The 25662-nt window shown below is 35.0% G+C and overlaps 1 protein-coding gene across 1 annotated transcript; it reads left to right on the forward strand.

Moving 5' to 3' along the window:
* Window positions 1-1155: 1155 nt before the first annotated feature.
* On the forward strand, window positions 1156-25275 carry LOC105497281 (calbindin 1). Its single transcript, XM_011768290.2, has 11 exons — window positions 1156-1427; window positions 1951-2027; window positions 5656-5730; window positions 15099-15182; window positions 15281-15337; window positions 18356-18433; window positions 20863-20918; window positions 21004-21043; window positions 21170-21223; window positions 23945-24016; window positions 24348-25275. The coding sequence occupies exons 1-11, from the start codon at window positions 1349-1351 to the stop codon at window positions 24459-24461; spliced, it is 786 nt and encodes a 261-aa protein (XP_011766592.1). The 5' UTR covers window positions 1156-1348; the 3' UTR covers window positions 24462-25275.
* The last annotated feature ends 387 nt before the right edge of the window (window positions 25276-25662 follow it).

The following is a 25662-nucleotide window of genomic DNA, read 5'->3' on the forward strand; positions in this document are numbered from 1 at the left end:
ATTTTCTCTTGTTCCTTCATTTTGTTTTAGTTCAATTGTAATTAGACATTTGGAATACATTTTTAGTGGACTTCAAGGTCCAAAAGACTCAAAGCCAAATACTCCAGAAGTATTTATGTAAATACGAAATAATCTAAATATATCATTAATTATATTAAAATACATAACACATATACATATGTATATAACAGAACATATATACATATGTGTATACACACACATATATTACACATATATATACACATAACATAGCATACATTTAGTTAGATAGTTTTCCCAGCTCTGATGGTGACTTCCAATTTCTGAAAAATTCTCCAGTAGGGGTTGCTCAGCATAGAAAGAAGGAGATGTATGTGTGTTAAGGCCACTCAACGGGGCTGTGGTTGTTGCACTAACGTACTTGCTTATGAACCTGGGTAAGATCCTTCCTTTCTCTTTTAGTTTACTCACTCTTTCTAAACTGAAAGGCAGTAAACTCTAGTATCTGTAAGATGACTTCCTTCTCTAAGATTTTAAGGTTTTATAATTTAACTATGTTACTTTCCAATTATAATTCTACTTCATGCTGAAAAGAAAATCATAATCTCACTTTTCCATACTGGCAAGGTTAGTTCATAGAAACCATCTTAAGAAACATTGATATGATGGCACAAAATAGAGTGATTATTGATAGCACTGAACTCGTTGTATACATTAATCAAATTATTCTAATGTGTGCCAAGTTTTCATGTGCTTTTTTTTCTTTTTTTCAAACAAATACTGAAAAGTCTTGGAGAAATCACACATAAATATAATAATCATTTATGTGATTCTACCCGTCATCATCTTTTCCCTTCTATCTGAACATTAAAACCTCTCTAGGTAACAAGAGTTTTACTATAATATTCAGGAATAAGATTCTTCCTGGACTAGGAGGATGTAGGGGGAAATGAGCCTCTGTTTTCAGCATCCAATCTCCGAGAAAAGGATCTCCCACCACCTGCTGCTTCCAACAAGCCCAAACTCCCGCTCCACTAGCTTTCCTGGGAACCGAGCAGAAAACTGGAAGGGAGGGGAAGAAGGTTGGTGAGAGCAAGAGGCGGGGAGTGAGGAATGGGAGGCTGGAGGAGGCGTGGCCCGGCTTTGGGCCGTCGGGATAAATACTGAGAACTGGGTGCGGGGTGTAGGGAGAGAAGTCTGGAGGAACGCTGAGCTGAGCAGCACCGAGGACAGCGCCCGGCAGCGCCAGCGCCCCGGTCTCCCTCCGCAGCACTGACTCGCGCACACGCTGAGCTTTTGCTTACCCCCTTCTCGCGCGGACACAGACACACACGCATTTCACACACCCAGACACACACCCCGCTGTACAATGGCAGAATTCCACCTGCAATCGTCCCTCATCACAGCCTCACAGTTTTTCGAGATCTGGCTTCATTTCGATGCTGACGGTGATTATCTTCTCTTTTTAACTGTTTCAAGACCCGTTTCCATGCCCCTTCCCATTCTTTGCCCTTTTCTGAGCCTCCTGATCCCATTATCCCTCCTTTCTATTCTTTACTTCTTCCCCCTTCTGCCTAATCTTATCTTCTTATCTCCCAACTGGCTGCCAAACCGTCAACCTGAAAGTTTATATTGTTTCCACCGTAATCCCAAAACCTTAAACTTTTGTCTTTCCAGGAACGGTAATGGTAGAAGGAGAGAGAGAGAGCAGGGATTGGGGGACACTGCTCCCCCAAAGTTTCTGTGGCTGCGCTCAGCACCCCAACCATCCTCCTTTGTCCTCCTCAGTGGATCTAAAGTTTGATACCCCAGGAGGGGAGCGCTGCCGCGTCTGTACGCTTTGCTGGTTAATCAATGTCCAGGCAAGAGAGAGCCTCTCGGGTCGCCAGAAAGATAACTGTCTTGGAAAGTGAACGGGGAAGACACTCGGAATGAGATATCTGTCACCAAGGTGCCTCTTTGTCTTTGCAGGAAGTGGTTACCTGGAAGGAAAGGAGCTGCAGAACTTGATCCAGGAGCTCCAGCAGGCGCGAAAGAAGGCTGGATTGGTAGGTTCAAGTTTGCGAAAAAGAAAAAAAGACTTCCAACCCCCAAATTAAAACATTCTTGTGTTTTCACAAAAAGTCAGCAGGGTAAAGCTCTTTCTGGGTAATGTAAACGTTTATTGACTGCGAAAGGCAAGAAAGAACACTTTTCCAATTCGCATACAGAGAAAGGGGAAAGGGGAAAGAGACAGACTGAGAAAGAGAGACACAGAGAGGGGGGGAGAGAGAGAGAGAGAGAGAGAGAGAGAGAGGAAGAGGGGGAAGGGAGGGACAGAGAAGGGAGGGAAGAAGGGAGAAGGGAAGACAGAGAGAGAGAGAGAGATTTTCTAAAGGGAAAAACCTTGCTATCTGAAATCGCAGTTTTAAATATATATATATATTCTATACTAGTCCTTGCTTTAATAGGTCTTAAAAGGAAACTGTGGGTGCATGAGATTCTTTAGCGGATCACCACTTCTACTACTGAGTTTGATTAGGTAATTTTTAACTTCTGTTTTATTGTGTGAGAAATAAGGGGGTGGAAATGCTTTTCTGCCCCTTGGTGGTCAAGAAACAGATCTGCAGATTATGGATCTCTTACTCTATCACCAATTATTATTGTTGTGATGTTGATGTCGTTGGGGAGATGAGAAAACATCTTGTCCTCACTAAGGGAAAGTTGCCCAACTTGCAACCTAACAATGAGCAGGAATTTAGCAAGAAAAGGTCTTCATTTCTGTTGAAAGCAAGAAACCCAAAAGGTAGAGAAGTAAAAAGTAAAACAATTTTAAGAATTTCATGTATTGTAAAAAAAGCAAAGTGATACTCTGATGGGCAGCAATTGATGGTGCTTTGAAAATGGCTATGTTTGTTATTTAAGCCATTAGTTAATTAAACAAATGACAATTCTTATTAATTATAAATGACTCCCTTTGGGCACAGATTAACCTGTTAAGAAAGTATGTTGTCAGCACAAATATAAAATATAATCAGCTTTTAAACATAGATGAGATGGTTGTCCAGAGGAAAATGGGTTAAAAATTGTACTACTCTATTGAGGTTTATGTAACACTGTCTTTCAGAAGGCCGTGTTGAATTGGAATGGGTTACACGTTAATGGTCTTTGGCCTTCTTGACTATGTTTAGAAAGAGATTTACACTACCAATGATGTATATATTATATAGCAGATCACCACCTCTAATATTGACTGATATATATAAAATTTAATAATAGAACTATCTTTTTACCCTATCTAAATTGAAAATTGTGTAATATACATCTCTGTATAGCATATTCAAAAGAATCCCAGAGGGTTCTAAATGTGTTATAATGCATTACAAAACTATCAGTTACAAAAATCATTGACCAAATTGATTTTAAACCAGATTGTGCTCTAGGGATTGTTTTACCCAGATTTAACATTATATAATCTAAAAGTATAATAGAATGGAATAAAATAGCATAAAAATGTTTTATATACTCTTCACCCTCCCCAGATCTTATATATTGCCATGTAAATAAATTTATGCAATACTGTCTTTACAGCTCTATGTATCTTTGGCTAATCTAATAAAAGCAATTATCTTTCTCATTTAAAAATACATATTTTAAAATCCGGTTGGAAAAGTCTTACTTTCCATAACATTTAGAATTAAAATCTTGGAAGATGCTTCTGGCAGCTAAATAATTATATTTTAATTTGTCCAGAAGTAATTTTAATATTGAAATCTATTTTCAGTTTGGAAATTTAAATATTCACGAAATTTAAAAATGTATTTTTCTTCCTCTGATTTTAATATCTGTACCATTTTGTAAGCAATATCTTCATGTTGGAGATTTAGAATTTAATTATTTTTCTCTGTTTTCGAATAGTCAAAGCTCCAATTATTAGACTATAATGTAATGATACTAAACAAGCATAGTCATAGGATTATATCAAGTTGCTTAATACCTTGATTCTTGGCCATTTTTCTGGAATGTAAATACAATCTGGGTTTTTCTGAATTGAGTATTTTTCTTGATTTGGGTAGTTAAAATCTAAATCAAGATCTGGATTCAGAGATTCATATAATAGATACATGTTTCACTATACTACCAACTTCATTGCATTAAACTTACTTGTATATATTTCTTCTCTTTCTTTAGAACACAAAAATTGCCCTTATAAACCAGGCTTTTTGCATTTCTAGCCATAGGATAACAAATTTCATTGCATTAATGGAAACATTGTTTGGCTTTTCATGTTAATAACATGAAATTTCAAAATTTTCACTATGTGAATATAACATTAATGAAATATAACAGTGCAATGTATTTTCAAAAACTATCCTTTTATACTAAACATAGTGTTTGGTCTTTGTATTTGGACTCATTTTTATACATTTTTAATTGGTGGTGATGATGAGTATATCTTTTGCACTGTTTAAAAAATAGATTTTGACATACTTGTCAGAAACTTCACAAAGTAAATGTCAAGTCTGCTAGTTAAAGTAGTGGTATTACACCATTTTAAAATTTAAGGACAGATGCTTTGGTTTTTGTTTATGTTAAGGTATATGTAAAAATTTAAAAAAACTGTAGGACCTGATATTCCCACTATTGCCGTGGTTGGACACTTTCATTTTCTTACAATTGTTTCTATAACAAAATTAAATAAATACAAATTGTAATTTATCCATTGTAAGTTTTATAAAGAGTAAAATATAATTATATTGCTTTGTTATTACTTATTATCTTAGTTCTACTAAAGATGTCTACACTGGTTCCAAACAGATTTTGTAAATACTAGTAAAAATGATATTTAGTCTCAATATAGCCCTTAAATTATATTAACCTATCTATCCCCAGAGAAAACTTGTGTGGTAGATAATACCACCATCTTGTTAGCTACGATGAAAACTGAGACCTTAATTTGCTTTCCCAAGGACGTAGAATAGAACATTAGTAAGGGCTGACCTATTTTAAATAGGCTTCAGCTAATGCAACAGGGCTATTTTAAATGGGCTATGTTGGAGACCCAAGGGTAAAAATTAAACCTCCTGAATACCAGTTCTATGTTCAGATCACTAGTTTATAGTTCATAGCTCTCTAATATGTTTAATTTTAAAATTTATTTAATTGATGAATGCCTCTTTTATGCTTAAAACAATCTTTGCTTACAAAGTGAGTTACTCTTTAACATTCATAATTTTTGCTTATTCAAACTGAAAACATACATTACTTTCCATAGATAAAACATTATGTTAGAATGAGAAAAATGTTGTAAGACAAGATAGTGTATCAATATAAGGTAATCTTCAGTGAAGTAAGCAATGTTTAAAGTATATTGACAGTGATGATTATGTTAAAATTCACTAAAAGTTATGAATGGAATGATTCTGACTACACTTTCAAAGGATAGCATATTCTCAAAATTAATAATAAGATAAATCATATTGAGAAATAATCAACATGATTATAACTCTTTCATTTGGAACTAATAAATACTGTGTATCAGTTATGCCTTTAATTTTTATGAGAATAATTAATCATTATGCATATTTCTATATGGTTCTAACTTTGGTTTTTCTTTGCAGTAAGTTATTAACACCGTCACAAGCATAACTGGGTATTTTTTTTACAAACCTCTTACCTGCTTTTATATAATTTTAGGAGTTATCACCTGAAATGAAGACTTTTGTGGATCAGTATGGGCAAAGAGATGATGGGAAAATAGGAATTGTAGAGGTAAGGAATTTATGCATTTTTCTGATTTAATTTTAATAAATGAGTTTCATTTCTGAAATTGTATTCAAGTACGATATAGCAAGACCCATTCAGAGAGGTTTATTTTACCTAAGTAATACATTATCTTCTGTTCAGAAGTACAAAGTTAAAAAATGTTCACAAACGAAAGACATCTAAGAGTATTCCTAACCCAGGGCCTAAATTTCATATATTACGAAATTGAGACCCTGGAGAAATAAAATGGTTTGCCTCTGGTCATACAGCTGTCTGCTGGCACAGGTGCAGTTAGAGGAACAAGTTCCTGACTTCTAGATGAGAATCAATCACATTCCATTACCCAGCCTCACTTCAATGCAGTATCTAAGCATATGGTCCATCAGTATCTCTTACCACTTAGCAGTGTAGACTTGACTTTTAAAATATAAAATAAAATGTTTGTAGTCCCTGTGAAATATTTACAGTCCTTGTTTTTCATGGCAAAAAGCTGCATCCTGTTTGACAATCGGCCTTAGTAAAAACGGAAGAATTTAACTAGAGTGAGTGAATATTTTATGATCTGTTATAGGTACAGATTTCGTGTGAGTCTCTGAAAGTTAAAACTGTGGGTGTCAAATTTTATCCTTTCACACTGACTTTTCCTATTAAGGGCAACTTATTTTTGTCTGTGAATCAAGGAAGCAAAACCGATTATGCATCAATTCTTCTGCATTCTCAGATTTGTGAAAAAGCTGTCTACGTTTCCAGCCTGTGGTGTCTTAGCCTCTTTCTTTATCTCAGCAGCCTATTAGAGAAATTGGGTGGAAGCCTTTGTCCTGAAAAATTAATAAGGTCGTAATTTAAATTATGCCAACTCATAACATAATTATGTTATTTATATAGTGTTTCTCAGTGTATTAGATTGTGAAGTATTCTGGCTCTCAACAACATTTAGTAATAATTTACCTTTGATTCAGAGAAATAACCTGGTTTTCAAATAATTGATCTTATAGGACACTTGTGATGCCAATATGAAATACACTTATTTTTAAACAGCTGATACAAATAGAGTTAAGAGAGGACACACTATTATTATCTTTGTAATTAAAATTTTTCCCTGGAGTACATACTTTCCCCTTTACCTATGTGTAACTCATTACTATATAAATAGATAATAGTAATGGGACTTACAGATTGACATATAGGCCAACTAATCAAGATATGAAACCATCAAGGATAAGAAAATAACTTTTAAATTAAACATGAGATGAGGTACTCTAATTATTCAAAACTAGTTTGGAAATATGACATCAGCGAAATTACGAATTGGTTCTTTTAGAGTTTGACATACTTTATAATCCTAGTAAAGGAAAGCCTGTCACCTTACATTTAACATACTTCACCTCGAAGGACTTCAATGGACTCAGCTATTTATTCAATTTCATTTCTTCAGTGATACTAGATTGTGCAGTAAAAAGCATTGGTCTGATTCACATGGATTTTACATTTTTAAAAGGATAAAATGGATGAGGATGTTTTGAATCCAGGTTTTACTTTATGTGATACAGTCTAATCATTGTGACTTATTATTTAAGCTTTATTTTGAATGAGAGGTTAGAGGCTGTTTAGCAGATGCATTGTCCTAGAGGTTTAATGAAGGAAATTTCCTCAGAAGTTTTAGATAAGAAACTGTTACAGGAAATAAAAGGCTTTCTGTGTAAGGAAAGATATAGAAGTACACATAACAGAAGAGGATGGAGAAGGCAATGAAGTCTGAAATAAAGAAGTGAGAAGCTTTTATAGCAATAAAAATAAAAGAATTCACATTTGTATAAAATAAAGTTGACAAAGTGTTTTCAAATATGTTATCTCATTTGATCCTCATAACAAGAAAATTAAGTAAATTTAAATATAAAATGAAGATCTATTTTATAGTTGTGGAATGTGAAGCTTCAATAGAATTTGCCTAAGGTCACAGAAAAAGTAAGAAATAAATGGTAGAACAGTCAGAACCCAGACATGTTCCCCCAAACTATTCTGCCTTTTTTTAAATAATAAATAATCTGTACATTTTCTGCATTAAAAGGAAAGGTTTTCAAGCTTCAGTTGGTTGATTACTTATGGCAAGTTTCTAAGTTTAGCCGGGTTGGATAGGGATGCAGAAAGTGTTCTGCAGAGAAGTTATTTGGGCAAAGCCCTCGAAACATGATTTCAGCAGAACTTTTGATCAGCTGAAGAAGAAATAATTTAAAGGGAGACAAATGAGATATATATAAACTGATTGGAAGGTTTTAGTGTTCCAGGACATGGAACTTTTTGCTAGATGGGACTCTTGGGAAGAACTAGTCAACATTCCTCATTTTAAAGATGAAGAAACTGAAGCCCGAAAAGGTCGAATAATGTATCCAAGGTCCCACTTGCAGGGAGTGACAAAGTCTATATACAAACTTAGATCTCACTCTGATTTTAGAACTCTTTTCATTAACCTCAGTTATCAGCCAAGACATAGGAGTAAGGGATCTGGAAGAGGGCATTAGGTTGAGAGAAGAGAATTGGAGAATGGGAGGAAAAATAGGAGATTGCTTCAATAGTTCACATGCATGTTGGTTCACTCTGTGATGATTAAGAGTGAAGAAAAGAGAAATTCTGAAAATATTTGGGAAATAGAAATTAAAAGTTACAGGTTACATGTAGGAAATGGGGAGAGGGAGAGTAGGAAATGTCTGAACTTATATTTTGCTCTCTAGTGTAACCAGAAAGCTGTATTAAATGAAGTTCATCCTTTCTTTTTCCTATTTGACATACATCACTTGCTTAGAAATCCTATAAATAATATAGAACATAAAAATTCTAGCCAGCTATAAAGGAATGCAAAATCCTATGTTTTCTATAATTTATGATAACCTACCTGCTGACATCAAGCACACATTAACTTTGGTGTTCAAAGGGAAAGGAAGATGGATTTACTTATATGTTATGCTCACTTAATAGTTACACTCACAAACTCATCAAAATCTAATCAAAGTAAACCAAATTATACACATGCAGTGGTCTGCTTCCCTGATGGAATAGGTCAAATTGGTTTGTCCCTGAAAGATGTCATTCAAAAGATTAGAATATGTAATGGTTAACTTTCAAAGTTCTGACCTGATAAAGTTAACTGACACTTTCTAACAACACGCATTTGCTACCTAGAAACAAATATGTTTCTTTCTTAACTTTCTAATTTCTTGCCTTAAAATAGATTTAAAAATTCACACAAATACAGTTTAGAAATAAAGAGATTGTTAACACAAACTCAAGACAGGAGCATCGAAATTCTGAGATAATTTAACAAAAAATGTGATGGTCAAAAAAATGTTCCAAATTTATTCAGACTAATAACTCTACTGCAAAGAAAGCTGATTAAAATAATTTTAAAAAAAGGAAGACTGAATGATTTAGCAGATAATAGAGCTTTCTTCTCTGGTGTTCACATGAAATATAGGTATTTCTCTTAAGTGGATGCCAAATCTACAAGTTTTTCACCTCATCCTTTTGGCAATGTGTGAGAACCCACCATCCTCTCCATCCTTACTGTTTCTATCCGTCCAGGTCAGTGCATCCACTGAAAAATGCACCTAAAAGCTATTTTAATCCTAAAACTGTAACAACCCTCCCAGGGAAGCAAGGTGTTCTCCAGCCTTTCCCTCTTTTCATCTGCAGTGGGATTTGAGCCTGTGAGTTTAGCCATAGTGAATATACTTTTTCATGGAAGACTACTTTTCCACCACAGAATTTTGGGAAATGACTGACAATGAAATCTGATTTTAAAATTCCCTCTGCATATATTTTTCTAAATGATTTATTAGGAATACTTTTTTGATTGAGGATTTTAATGGAGGGTGATGAAGGTAAGGGACAGAGTCTCAAAGCCAAGAAAGTCAGACTCTGCCTTCAAATCTGGCTCCAACTACAATCTACGTGAGAGCAGGCCATTTACCCTCTTTGAGCCTCTGTTTCCTTGGCAGTGAACAGGAATGACAATGTATTAACTTCATAAGGTTGTTATGATCATCAGTATCAAATAATACGTGTTGAACAAATAGATCGACTCTGGCACACTATAAAAACTCAACAAATGTATTTGCAGTTATTGTTACATATAAAAATAACTTACTACAAAATCGACCCCATCTTCTGAATGCCAAGCCTTTCCCCCCACTTATTATATCATTTGTCAAATTCAAATTATTAAACTGAAAGAGCGTTACATTTTTGATAAAGTTATTTACCTTTCAAATTTCCTGGACTCACTTCTCACTGGCTAGGGAAAACATCTTTCTAGTTCTCAAGTGAAAAAAGAATTGAATGCTTGTCTAATACATGTTCAAGAATGTTAACATACCATGATTGTCTTTAAAAGTTAGGAATTCTGCCTCATATGCACTGTGATATAATTTATATCACTAATGAAGTTGCCTTTCATGTACACTCTCCTCACAACTGGTATTTAGCTTTATTGTTGTTTTTATCTCCCGCTTTGAAATTGTCAGGGGAAAAGTTCTTTGAAAGTATCTGCCTCCCTATACGGTTCTCACCAGTGGTGACTGTGGTCACCAGCACAGTGCCTAGTATTTAGTAGCCAAATGAACCACAGCAAGAGAATTCAACTTACTCCAAAACATCAGGCAAAGGCTCTGTATTATGCTAGAAATAAAAGAGAGAGATAAAGACCCCTGTTATGGGTAGAGTTCCCTGGGAAGCAGATCTGAGTGGAAGAGTAGCAATGGGCAGGTTTATTAGGAAGTGCTCTTGGGATCAATATCCCTGGGATGGAAGTGAAGAGAATAGATCTGGGCAGAGGGAGAAGCTGGGCTGTGTCACAGTCTCAACGGGGACATCAGCTGACCCTACAGTGAGTTCTGAAGCTGGGATGACCCTTCAGGAATGTCTCTAGTTTTGAGTGAGACGGTTGGGCCTTTATATCCCCATGTTAATCAGTCACAGGATGCCACCTCCTTGGGGACACAGCTCTCTTCAGCCCAGGTATTCTTTCAATGGGGCCTCACAGGTGAGGCTGCAGCAACACGCCCAGCACTTGAAGGGAGTTCTGGGTAGCATATCACAATGTCCACCCCAACCCCTATTCACAGCTCAGTAATAAATTATTGCAATTATCTCCAAAGGAACTTTACCTACATTTATTTATAGCCTATCCTGACGCTAGACAAATAGTTAATTGCCTTTCTGTATTGCTTCAATAAAATATTTACTACAATTTGTGCAGTTGCTGGCCAAAGAAACAGTAAATAAGACACAGACCCCATCATCAAGGAGCATGTAGACTAGTAGGGGAGACAAGCAAGTAGAAAGTTGTTGGGTTTTTTTTTCCTACTCTTGATGACAGGCAACCAGTTCTCAGAAATGAAGCTCTGAGGGATTCTACTTATTTCCATAGCTACCTGCCTTCCACTCAACCCCTTGATATTCTTCACTCTCTTCTCCAACTCATAAAAAAAGTTTTGGGAGTTCATAAAAGAGCAGGCAGGCAGCCCAAAGATTACGGAATCACCAATACTACTGGAATAAGTAGTATTGGGTACTTCTATAAACAACAGTGACTTAGCATATCTGAGAATAAAGCAACTCTGCTTAACACCTCCGATATGAAAGACCTTTGGCACCTTGTAGACATGGTCATAAAGGCTACAACTGGAGAATTACTGTGCCCAGCTCTGAAACTTGAATATTGATTCATACACATTGACAGAAAAACTGAGAGGCAACACAGGACCACCACATTGTGAAACGTGTCTTAAGAAAGATTTCTTTACATTCACTATAGCCACATCCTATATATACATAATAATCTTTTATATGCTTAAGACTCCTTTCTAACATCTATAAAATAGGATGGTATCATGTTGAGTGTAACAACAGTTCAGTGAAATTAAAACAGATTGAATATGTTGCACATAGACATAATCTGCATTTTTTAATAATTTAAGAATAAGACCAAAGCAGTATGGGCAAGAAATACACATTTATAGTAGACATAAAGACCATTTTTACTATCTCTGTATCTGACATTTAGGAGACCTCTGAACTTTATGTGAGTTACATGAACTTTTATGTTGAAACAAAGATGGCAATTTCCCTAATTTTACATTTAGTGATTGCTTACTAGCTTATTCGTTTGTTTTTTCTGTTTTTATGTATTCAGTGGATTTGGAGATGTAAAATATTTAAAGAAAAATTATTCGTTTTTGTTCAAAGCAACACACATTAATTATACAAATCCAAATAAAATAGAGAATTATGATGAAAATAAGCAAAAAATATTCTAAATCCTTTTAAGTAGGTGTTTTTAATAAAGTAAAATTATCAACCAATCCACAAGCATTTATTTCAGGCATATAACACACTAGATACCATGCTGGACATTCAGGGGATGCAGAAAAGTATTATTCCCTGCCCTCTTGAAATTAATGGTCTAGAGGAAGGTCACGCAAAAACTGTAAGAAGTATGTAACAAGTTGCATACCAATAAATAAAGGATGAGTTGGTGTTAGCTATCTCCTTTTTCCTAAATGAACACTTATATTCATGAAAAACCATAAAAAAATGTGGCTAGACCTTCTATATCATGCAGAACCCTCCAAAATGTATACATAACATCCATTTCCATTGTTCAATCTTCCCTTTAAATGTCTGCCTCTGACATATTTTCTTCCTCTTTGATGTGTTTTATTGTCTTCCGTCTTTGTTCCCTCTTCTTTCTTGGGTTACTTTATCTTCTCTTCCTATCTTCTTTAAAATCCTCAAGAAGACATTCTTCAGAATCCCTCCAGCGAAGTATTATTATAGAAGAGGCCAGGCTCAACAAAAGACTAGAGGGGCGTGGGTGCTTTTCCCTCCTCCAGAGTCCCTCTACATCCCGAGCCCACCCACTGCCATTCTCCCTCCCTTCTCCTCTTCCCCATTAGCTCTGGGGGGAGACCTACATTCTAGGTCTAACTTACCAGATATCTGGATACTTTAATAATGAAAGTCATTTATATCTACTTTCCACTAGAAGCCCACTTACAGATGAGGAAAAAAAGGGATTTTTATAAGGAAAATGGCGTCCTAGATTTCAATTAGTAGAAACAGCCTATCATATTCAAACTGTCTTATTGTCACGTGTAAAAATCACCAACAAATTCATTATTTGCAGTCCAAGAGCAAAGAAGCAACCAAACCATTCTATTACTGTCTTCAATAAGCATGTTGTTGACTTAATCTATTAATAATCACCAAATTAAAGTGATTTTCAGTCTGCCAATCATCAAGTCAAGTCATTCAACTTCTTTGGGCCTTAGCTTCCTCAATTGAAAAGTTTGGTCTTTGAATAGAATTAAATTACATTATTTCTGAGATGTAGAATTTTCTGATTCAAGTATTCAAAGGAATTGAAAGAACGCAAAGGTCACAGAAGTATGTCCTGCACTTAATAAGGGACCTGGATAACACACACACACACACACACACACACACACTGCAATGATGCAAATGTGTTTGTGTACCAAAAGCTAATTACATTTTTTTAAAAGTACTGGCAGATTATAAACCCCGATTTTTACTTTTTAGATATATTATCATCTATCCACACTAGTGACCTTCCTTTAAAAATAAATAAGAAGGCTGAGCGTGGTGGGTCACGCCTGTAATCCCAGCACTTTGGGAGGCCGAGGCAGGTGGATCACGAGGTCAGGAGTTTGAGACCATCCTGTGAATGGTGAAACCTCGTCTCTACTAAAAATACAAAAAATTAGCTGGGTGTGGTGGCGGGCACCTGTAGTCTCAGCTACTCAGGAGGCTGAGGTGGGAGAATGGTGTGAACCCAGGAGGCAGAACTTGCAGTGAGCCGAGATCACACCCCGGCACTCCAGCCTGGGCAACAGAGTGAGACTCTGTCTCAAAATAAATAAATAAATAAATAAATAAGAAAATGTTTTATGACTAGGTCATATTAAACATGTTGATATGAGGTCTGACCCTTTCCCTTAGTCTCATCCACACGTGTAGTGCCTATAAACCAAGTGGTTTTAATTTGAAATATTATTTCAAAAATCTAAAAATAAGATAAGCTAAAGGGCATACACAGCCACAAGAAAAATGAGATTCCTTGCATATAAAGTAGAATAGTGCATTTTATATTAAATTTTTAATTTTTAAATGAACCTAAAAGGATGAATTTTTTTTTAAAGTTATTACAGTCTTTTCTATAATTTGGTAGACTTTGACTTTAAGGCTAATCTAGACTACAGGCTCTTGGCCTAAAATCCATGGATGAGGGTCAGGCCTGTGATCTAGGGAATTCTCAAATCTTGGAAATCAGGTGAAATATAGTGTGTGTAGATTCTTTCTTTAATGGTGAAAATGCAGTGCTTCCAACAGAAGGCGTTTTGAACCCAATATATTCAAGAAACACTGGCTTCTATTTCAAGTCCTTGTTTTAGTGATGAGGGTACTGAAGTCCAGAAATGGCTCGGGGTTGCTGGGGACCACAGCTAATTAGCTACTGTGCCAGAAAATAGATCTCACATCTGCAGTGGGGCCATCAATCCAGCTCTTCCTTCTCCGCACGCAATAGATTAGTCATAAAATGGGATATGGAATCCTTTTTTCTTCCACAAAAAAAAAAGAGAGGAGGATTGAAGTTATGAAATGAGATCTAAGGGAAAATGTCATAGAGGCATGCCGTGGAGATCAGAAAATAAACCCCAGCCCTGGATTCAAGCAATGGATGTCCTTTCAGTAGAAAGCAACAATTTGAGAACTGGCTTTTCCTATTCCTGTTTAATGCCCCCACCATTCCTGGTGAATTTCTTTTCCATTGCCTTAAAATTGTCTTTGGTTTATCTTCTCTTGTATCTCACAGTAGGCTTTCTCCTCGGGCTTGGGAATGCATTTTACCCCTTCACTCCCCTCCCCAACATTTATGTTTCTCATGGTTTCTTTCACTTCACATGAAATTTATGGCCCCCACATGTGCCTTTCTGTGTACCCTGAGAGGAGAGAGCCCTAATCTGTGGCATAGAACACATGAAGGGTTCAAGCCAACAGGATGAATCTGCCTGAATGTCCAGCAGACAAGAAGTGGCTGCGCTAGTTCTACCTGAGCACAGGTTTGCTGCAGCCACCTCACTGGCCCAAGAACCAAGCACACAATGGCACAGGAGCATTGGAGAATCGATGGCACTCCATAGGAAAGTACCAGAAAGGGAAAGCCGACTCTAGTGTTTTTCCTCTCCTACTTTTCTAGCCTGTGAGGGAACAGGTTGAAGAGAAACTAAGCAGCAGGTAATGGCAGAGACTTGTTTTTGAGCAACTTACAACATGTTTCTCTCTTTTTACATCTTTTCCAGTTGGCTCACATATTACCCACAGAAGAGAATTTCCTGCTGCTCTTCCGATGCCAGCAGCTGAAGTCCTGTGAAGAATTCATGAAGGTATAAGAAAGCCGCCCCTTTAAGAAAGCTGCTTAAAGTAGGAAATTGTTCCTTTTATTAACAATGTGTTTGTTTTCCTTACCCAAAATTACTTGCAGACATGGAGAAAATATGATACTGACCACAGTGGCTTCATAGAAACTGAGGAGCTTAAGGTAAGCAAATAAAAACTTGTGCTAAGTTTTTCCTTTCAAATGCAATTATGAACTAAGAGTTTCATAGCTTTTTAAAAAACCTCCCACAAAAGAAACTAATGTTGAACAGTGTCACATTTTCACCTACTCTTCGACATTGTTAATGAAGTACCAGATCAAAAAAGCAACTTCAATTGCTTCTTGAAATTCTGTAAAGTAATGCAAGAAATTAACATTTTCTATGGCATACACAAATATAAGACAGACAGACAGATAGAATTATAGATAAGCCAAAAAATCCATTCATTGTATTGAAATTTGTAGTTTTAGTTATCAAAATAAACACATATAAATAAATTTCCTTACAAAAGAAAGAAGAAAAAGTTACTGAATAGCTACTGTATGCTAACTACTTTACACATAATGTCTTATTTAATCATAATGCATAAGTTGTATGAGATTGTATTACCCCAGTGAGGAAGAGTTGAGAGAAGTTAAGTGATATACTGAAGGCCACACAGAAATCAGACAGAGCCTTGATGTGCAAATCCAGGCTTGTCTGCCTCCAAGGCCTGTAAACATTCTATACAACCTACTGTCTCTCAACAATGACAAAAAATAAAAATTCTTCTATAATTAAACTTTTGAAAAACTGCAACTTAGAAAATGAATTTATCACTTCAGATATCACAGAGGAGGATATAAAGGAAAAGACAGAGATCTGAAATCAAGTCTTACCTCATTAATTACTACATCTTTCCAATTTTCTTTAATCTTTAAAATGAGGGTAATAAATCCTTTCTCTCATGCTTATTGTGAAGCTCCAGTAAGATTCTGCACATGAAAGCTTTTGTGACATGCAACGTATAAATTGTATTATTCATGAACTCAATTTACTAGCCTTTCAGGAATATGGAAGTATTCTTCTCATTTCCTCAAACCGACTCCAAAACATCTCCATCTTAAAGACCCTACTTTTTCTATTTTTAGAACACAGAGTGACTAAAATATAAGTGAGTTAATGTTTGCTATGTGCCAGGCAGAGTACAAGGTGCTTGGAATGTATTTTAAAATTTAATCCTCACAGAAAAATATGCAAGGCAGGTATTATCACTCCTAATATAAAAACAGTGAGATTGGAATGCAGACAGATTTGATGATTTTTCAAGATTACACAGCTGCCTAGGAACAGAACCTAGATTTGGACGTAGAATATCTGGTAATGCTAAGAATGATTCCCTCCCACCCCCCACAGCACTACATGCTTTCAGACTTCATTTATTAAGAGCTGCTTTTTTGCTATGTGGGGAAATATGAATATCAAACAGTTCTAGTCATAGTTCAACATGGTTTGAGTAGCATACAATTTTAAAGATGAAACTGGGACATTTGGGCCATGGCAAAATGGCTAAACCATATTCAGTTGTATCCTCTTGAAAATGTAAACGTTTTTAATGTGAAGTCACTAAAAACAATGTATTTTACAAACTTGCAGCTCAACAACCCACAAGGTGACAGTTAAGCTACTGTGTTTTTATTTTATTAGACCAAAAATATTCTTTTAAAGATCCTTTTTAGTTAATAATGAAAACCTTAGCTCATTTCCAATACTGACCTCTAAATATTCTAAAAGTCTCCTTCTTTGTTCTAAATTTTATTCTCTGAAAGAGATTCTAAATAGAAGTCCTCTTCCCTGGGGAATTTTGAAGATAAGTTGGCATTCTTTTTTAATGGATCTTTCAAGAAAGCTAATTTTAAGATCCATAATGGAGTAAAACATCACTTGCTCTCAGACACGACTTTCAATCTCTGCGTCCCAAGGTTTCTCCCAGGCTATTTTTGTGACCACCATTTTAGTCTCTGATGAGGCTTTTTAACCCAATTAATCTCTGACAAAAGCCCCATAAGGCTCAAAAATAAAATTCAACCCCAACAGATAACTTTGAATTTTCCATGCTTCACTTTGGATTTGAAGTGGAATATTTGATGTAAAAAAATTTGTCAAACTAAGAAAAGAGTCTCTTTCCTTTAAAAAGGTGACATCAAATCAGCCCAGAACTGGAACATTTAGGAGGGAGATAAGTCATTGCTGAATCGAAGAAATCTAATCCTTCAATAATATCTGGGCACAGTATCTGCCTAGTTTTACCTAATTGCATTAATTCATTTTCTGAGAAAATAAAGGAGTTACGAATGAATAGCACTAAACAAAATGAATGACTATTATATGCTTAAGTGCTTACACTGTCACTTATATTGCAAATCTTTGTAAAGCTTTTATTTGATTTACGTTTCTGTTAAAAAAAAAATAAATTCACTCCTAAGCTCCAGCTGTCAAGATAATAATCATCTCTTTTTCATCTTCCCACATTAATCTCTATTTTAATATGATTCATATATCTTTCAAAGATTCAATGACATCATCTGTGGCCAATTTTGTTAATTTAAATAGTCAGTGGAAGCATTTTAACTAAAGCGCTTTGGACTGCATCAAGCCAAAAACTATCCAACTGGCCCTCTGGAGAAACAAGCATCATGCTGGTTATAAACTGATGTGTAAATACAGCCTGGGGGGCAGAAAATGGATTTGAAATTAGAAATAGATCTCTATCAGGTTTACTGATATTTTTTCACACATATTCCAAAGGTATAAAGGCCCTTGTGTTTCTTGCAGAACAATCCCATGAGTACTTGTGAAGATATCAGCAAGAAGAAATACATCCATTGGGCTGGCTGGTTTTAAAAGGGTTTATTCAGATAAACTGAAATCATAAAATCATGGTAATGCACAGACAATGACCAATCAAGTCTCAGTAAAAAGCAGGTATTTTCCTGTCAAAGGTAGATTCGTTGCTGGAATGCCAGGAGGACCACCTGGTTTAGTCTTTCTTCTATTATAAGTCCCTTTACTCACCTGCTTCTACCCTCAAAAAGAGACTTTCTTGGCATTCCTGGTATGTCCTGTTCCAAGGCATTCTGAAATGAAAGTAGATGATATATTATTAATGAAATTAATCTAAGTGTTCTTTGTTTTAACAGAACTTTCTAAAGGACCTACTAGAAAAAGCAAACAAGACTGTTGATGACACAAAATTAGCCGAGTATACAGACCTAATGGTAAGACTGATCTTGAAAAGATTGTACCCAAGAGCTCAAGAAGTAGTATGATGTTCTTGCTAACTCCCAAGGCTACACAGGATGAAATAAATAAACAGTGGTGTGGGCATCATATGCATATAGGTGTCATTTCATTTGAAAAGTGAAATACTTAGGGATGCTTACATCTTGTCATTTTGAGTTCTGCAGGCATTGGCTTTAAGACTCAACATATGAGCATTTTCTTCATTGTAGAGCTATGTAATTTTTATCTATCAAAAGATGACTTGTTTTTCTTCCAAAGCCAGTGTAATTATATCACTAAATTATATAACTTACACATATATAAGGTATACTATATTTATAAATTATATCACCAAAAACTCACTTATTATAGAGGTCCTAAATCCATTTTTATCATACTTTGGGAAATCACACTTTGTTAAGAGTTTAAAGGACTGTCTAGCTACTTTATTAATTAAGCAACTTAAAATGGGTCTCCTTCTTTCTTTTGATTTTTGTTGTTTTGGGGTTTTGTATTGGTGCTTTGAATAAGGAAATCTAAATATGCCCTGAGGCTAATGCTATGCTAAACAGTGATAACTAAGATCAATTATAGAATGTTGATAATAGAGCCAAGAAAACTGCTTTACACAAAGGCACCTACTGTTTGAGAGAGAGAGAGAAAAAAAAAGCAAATAAATAAGGTTCCAGATAAAATAAACCAATGTCTATGAAGTTAGTTTGTTTCTATTGGACGAAGTTTGCTCATTTTGACTCATCACAGAATTTGGATTACCAGGAGATACATATATTTATACATGCTTTCAGTACTGTGAATTCTTACTCCATGAGTTTAAATCAATAAACCATAAACATAGCTCTATACTATAAAAGCTACTGTTATATTAGATGGAAGAAGGAGTTAGACTTTTTAATTACTCTGAGAAACAATCTAATAAAGGATTTGATTATACTTGATGTAACTGAGGTTTGCTTTCAGCATCTCAGCTTACTTTTATCTGGGTTGGAGTGGGGAACTACTAGAACTTTACTATTGCCTTATTCACCAACTAGTGTTATTTATTATAAAGTGGAGCTAAGCTTTAGTTTCAAAACAACCAAAAAGGTTTTCATGGTCATCTTTAATTCCTCATTACATCTCCACTTACAATAGCATTAGCAAACAAATGGAGGAGAGTATCTTGCTATGTGTCACAATCAGCAGGTCTAAGCTCTGAATAACTTTTGGGTAATGGACAATAACCTACATTTATCAATTTTCTATTTTGTTCCAATCTTAAGGGATACCTATTTAAAGAAAGGCTCCTTTCCAGGTACAATATTGAAGCAGCCTTTCAAAATCCACTCAGATGGGAGTTTTCCTCTGTTGGATTGGCCTGACATATCTGATTAAATGTCATAAACCAGTTCAAATCCAGGAAGCAAATTAATCAAGAGCTAATTAAAATTTAAATATATATGTTGGGAAATATTTCCCCATGGGCACAAAACTAAGTGATTGAGCTGTCCAGCATCTTGATAGTGTGACAATATCAGAATTTATGGTCAATGGATTATAAAATGTTTTGTCAGCATGGGACCCTGAAAAAATCTGCCTCCTACAAAAGATTCTTAGAACATCTCAAACCATAGAATGCCTTTCCTTTCCTCCTTAAAAAGATGTCACTAAATCTGTATCCATTATAGCACTGGACACATTCTGTTCTTTTAAAACAAAAATAATGCTAATTTTTCACATATTTAATGTTCATTTAGTATACACATTTTATATATTTAATGTAATTCATATATACTACTTTGGTATAACACATTATAGCAATAGTTGCTACTGTCTAAAAAGATGAAAGCTTCCCAAATACGGGTATGAGTGTTTACATCTGGATGTGTCTTTGTGAATGATGTATACATAAGTGCAATGGAGAGTTGGAGAGCTTTATGGAGTTTCTAATGCCCAATAGAAAATAAAACAATTCAAAATTATTCAAAAATTATATTCTCTAAGGATTTATTTGTTATCTGTTTTCTGCTTCTGTTTGTGCTATTCTATGCTCTAAAAGGGTGAAATAAATATTTATTTTCTTATTGGAGACACTCCAGAAGTGCAAAAACTGTCAGACACCATCCCTCCCACATCTTGATACACATATAAACGTATTTGCAATAAAAAAGTGACAGTATTCTAGAAACATAGCTAAAACCACTATTTCTCTTTTTGACTATTCTATATTATTCTGATAAACTCTAGCAATTGACACATTACAGAATTGGAAATTTGCATTGAAAGTTTTAAAAACGTTAGTTTTTAAAATTTTACTATATATATATACAAGTAGTTGATAACTCAAACAGCTTTATTTTGAAGTTCATCTCCTTCATGCAATAAATTATTCCTCAAATAGCTAGAATAATGGCATTCTGTCTTTCAGCTGAAACTATTTGATTCAAATAATGATGGGAAGCTGGAATTAACTGAGATGGCCAGGTGAGTTTAGGAACCATGAAAAATGTTATAAGTGGATCCTTTTCAAAAAATGTAATATATTAATATAATGTTTTTCTCTCAAAAGGTTACTACCAGTGCAGGAGAATTTTCTTCTTAAATTCCAGGTACTTAACTTTTTACTACCTTAAATAATTTTTCCTTGAAAAGCTAGACTGTGGGAGACTTGTCAAAGGAAACATACGGAAACATAGTAATAACATTTTAACATTTACTCTCTTCTCTGTCTTTAGGGAATCAAAATGTGTGGGAAAGAGTTCAATAAGGCTTTTGAGCTGTATGATCAGGTAAAAGTTTGTTACTTTTTTCCTTTCTTTTTTATTGCAGTAAGACCTCTTAATATATAAGATCTATCCTCTTAACAAATTTTTAAGTATAAAATACAGTACTGTAAACTATAGAGACAATTTTGACAGCAAATCTTTAGAATTTATTAATCTTAAGACTTTATGCCCATTGATTAGTAACTCCTCATTTCTCCTCCCCCCAGCCCTGGCAATAACATTCTATTTTATGAGTGTTAATATTTTAGATACCTCATACAAGTGGCATCATGCAGTATTTGTCTTGTGCTGAGATTGATCATATGCAGTTCTATTTTTAATTTTTTGAGGACTCTCCACACTGTTTTTCATAGTGGATGCACCATTTTTGCATTCCCACCAATGTACACAAGAGTTCCAATTTTTCTTCATTCTCACTAACACTTGTCTTTTATATTTTTGATAATGGCCATTCTAACAGGTGTGAGGAGATATCTTATTGTTAGTTTAATTTTTATTTCTCTTGATTAGTGATGTTAAGCATTTTTTCATTTACCTGTTGGCCATTTATATATCTTCTTTGGGTAAGTGTCTACTCAAGTCATTAACCCATTTTTTAAATTGGATTATTCATTTTTTGCTATTGAGTTATAGGCGTTCTTTATAAATTTTGGAAATTAACCCTTTTTGGGATGTGGTTTACAAATATTTCTGTATTCTGTAGGCTGCTTTTGCACTCTGTTGATTGTTTCCTTTGCTGTGCAGCTTTTTAGTTTGATGTAGTCTCGCTTGTCTATTTTTGCTTGTGTTGTCTTTGCTTATGGTTTCATATCCACGATATCATTGCTAAGAACAATGTCATAAAGGTTTTATACCTTATGTTTGTTTGCTTCTAGGAGTTTTACAGTTTCAGATCTTATATTTTTTAATCTATCTCAAATTTATTTTTTTATATAGTGTAAGCTAAGGGTCCAATTTCATTCTTACGCATGGGGCTGTATAGTTTACCTAACACCATTTGTTGAAAAAAGCTATCCTTGTCCCATTTTGTGTTTTTGGCACCCTTATCAAAGATCAGTTGACCATAACATGTGAAACTGAGAGCTCATTAGTCTATGTTTCTATTTTTGTTTCAGTGCTATACTGTTTTAATCACTGTAGCTTTGAAACATATTTTGAAATCAAGAAGTGTGATGTCTCCAGGTTGGTTCTTCTTTCTCAAGATGGTTTTTGGCTATTTGGGATCTTTTCTGGTTTCACATGAATTTTAGGGTTTTTTATTTCTTTTTTATTTACTTCTTTTTTTGAGACGGAGTCTTGCTCTCACCCAGGCTGGAGTGCAGTGGTGCAATCTTGGCTCACTGCAAGCTCCACCTCCTGGGTTCACGCCATTCTCCTGCCTCAGCCTCCCGAGTAGCTGGGACCACAGGCGCCCGCCACCACGCCGAGCTAATTTTTGTATTTTTAGTAGAGACGGGGTTTCACTGTGTGGGCCAGGATGGTCTCGATCTCCTGACCTCGTGATCCACCTGCCTCGGCCTCCCAAAGTGCTGGGATTACAGGTGTGAGCCACCGCGCCCGGCCAGGGTTTTTTATTTCTGTAAAAATGCCATTGGGATTTTGGAAGTGATTGCACTGAATCTGTAGATGTGTTTGAGTAGCATAGACATTTTAACAATATTAAGCCTTCCAATCCATAAACACAGGATGTCCTTCCATTTGTTTGTGTCTCTGTTAACTTCTTTCATCAGTGTTTTGTGATTTTTAGTGTATAAGTTTTTCATCTCAGTTAACTTTATTCCTAAGTATTTTATTTTTTTGGTGCTATCGTAAATGGGGTTTTCTAATTTTCATTTCAGATGGTTTATCATCATAACTAATTTTTCATTGTTAATTTTGCATCCTACAACTTTATGGAATTTGTTTATTAATTCCAACAGTTTTTGTGAGGTCTTTAGGGTTTTCTCTCTATAAAAATAATATCTGCAAACAGGGATGATTTAACTTATTTCTTTCCGATTTGGATGCCTTAAAATTGTCTTATCTATAATTTGATTCTTGAGAAGAATTTGGAAAAAATGATTATGAAAATTACACAACCAACTCATTCTTTTCATAGGAAAGGTATTATGGTATGCCCAAACTACACAAACCCCTGATTCGAATCCCACACTATGATTTACCTGCTTTGAGACTTTGAACAAGATACCAAACTCATGTGAGCCTCAATTTTTTCATTTGTAAACAAGAGATAATAATAACACCACTTTGCAGGATTAAATGAGGATTAAGCTAGGTGAAAATATCCAGCAAGATAAAGGTTATTTGTGATGTCACTAGGTCACATCCTTTGCTTCTAATTTGTTTACTCCTGGACTGTGGGCTCTAATAGAACTCTGCCACCACCCGGTGTGACATGGAGCCACATACCTTCCCCAGCCCTCAGTTTCCTCACTTGTCCTAGAAGAAGATATGATATTGTTAACATTAAGTGAATTACATGTGTAAGTACTTTGAAAAGTTCAAGATCTTTTACAAATGTAAGGTGTTGAATGAGAGGTAACTAATACCTTGCATATTTTACAACTTTGGAGCAGCTAAAAACTTGGGTGGTCTGACCTAACAGATTATCTGCCAAATATGCAGTTGGGAGACTTTCTAAGGATTCCTATTATTTCATTTTACTTCATTTCCCACTACTGTCGATGGAGTTGGTTGTATAATATTTTATTTCTCCTCCCCCAGGACGGCAATGGATACATAGATGAAAATGAACTGGATGCTTTACTGAAGGATCTGTGCGAGAAGAATAAACAGGTAACTTACTTACCATGGCACTTACTCCTTTAAGCGGACTCTATGGATCCATCCAAAACCAACCGCACATAATCTACTTTAAAAATTTATAGAGGAGCAGAAATAGAATTCAATTCTTAACTCAATTTGGTTCTGGCCTAAATCAGGGTAACTGTAATAAATAGATTTTTAAAACAACCTTGTGATCATTCACATTTGTATAAGAATTTAATCCAGCTCTTTTGTTAATGGATTGATGTAACAAGTAGTTTCATCTCGAATTTTATCATTTGACAGTGGTTAATTAACTTCCATATTTAACTGGATTACAACGTCATTTATGTTTATACAGGAGCTGGATATTAATAATATTACAACATACAAGAAGAACATAATGGCTTTGTCGGATGGAGGGAAGCTGTACCGAACGGATCTTGCTCTTATTCTCTGTGCTGGGGATAACTAGAGTTGGTGGTCGCAACCACTTGCTAGTGATACACTGTATCTAAAAAATAACTGTGCACTATAAGGGAGTAGGCTGTATTTTGTTTTATATCTGTAAATTTAACTGCATATAGATAATTATCCAGGATGTGTGGCTCATTCTTTTCAGCTTGTTTCTATACTGTTTGTAATATACAGTTTTTGTAACCATATGATTGAAAAGAAGAAAGTCTATGCTTAGGCCCGTCAGTACACCCAGTTTTAAAAAATAACATATTCTTGCTTTCATAAATATAGTTGAACAAGATTTCCCTAAAAATTCCACCAGGATTAATTTCTAAAATTCTAGTCTCTGATGTGCAAATGCACATTTGTCACTGAATAATGGAATTATGTATGACAAGCCAAACAGTCTTATTTTAGACAATCATAGAACTGTCCCACAAAATATTTCTAAGCTTATTTCCAACTATTAGGAAGAATGTGCTTTTGCATCTAAAATACTCACCAAAATATAAATAAATAGTTAATTGTGGCTTTATGAAGTTAACAGTCTCATTACAGATTTAGTTTACCAATCAACAGCATGTCTACTGCTTGGATCCATACAAAACTATCAGTTCAAGTTGATACGGTGACAAGGGAAGGGAGCACCAGATGACACATAAATCTGTCTGATTCTATGCCTGTATTTCCAACAAGCCTACTGTCAGAGAATATGACCTAAATCCATTTTCTAAACTGTTTTCACGTGTTGCAGATAATAATTATTCTAGTCAACTGCTGTTTCATGTCATATTCTGTGTAATCTCTGATTAAATCTAATATACTGCGTATCCTGGTGTCTAGTTTGCATACTTCCTGGATTTTCTTTCTATGTAGAACTGTTCGTTTCCACCAAGGGTATCTGCTGCCTCTGAAAATATTTTTTTCTAGCTATAACAACTCTATTTTTTACTACATAATTAAATTTTAATGTAAAATTCATAGCATCTTGATTATTGAATGTCATATCATCAATACTTTTGTGTATTCTGTGGATTCTATATTTCATATTGAGATCAGCATTCAAAATAGTTCTATTTCTATCTGCAAATAGTTTCAAATGAGTTTAAAAAATAACATCTGAAAAGAAATGCTAACGTAATCATTTATCTTATCTAGCAAGAAGATTCTAAAACATTCTTTAACACACATCTAAGTCACAGTTTCACATATTTGTA

This window comes from Macaca nemestrina, chromosome 8 (assembly GCF_043159975.1).
Source record: "Macaca nemestrina isolate mMacNem1 chromosome 8, mMacNem.hap1, whole genome shotgun sequence".
NCBI classification, from domain to species: domain Eukaryota; kingdom Metazoa; phylum Chordata; class Mammalia; order Primates; family Cercopithecidae; genus Macaca; species Macaca nemestrina.

Coding starts and splice junctions, on each gene's coding strand:
- LOC105497281 (XM_011768290.2), top strand. CDS start 1,349: ATGGCAGAATTCCACCTGCAATCGTCCCTCATCACAGCCTCACAGTTT. Junction 1,428..1,950: donor GCTTCATTTCGATGCTGACG/GTGATTATCTTC, acceptor TTGTCTTTGCAG/GAAGTGGTTACCTGGAAGGA. Junction 15,183..15,280: donor CCTGTGAAGAATTCATGAAG/GTATAAGAAAGC, acceptor AATTACTTGCAG/ACATGGAGAAAATATGATAC.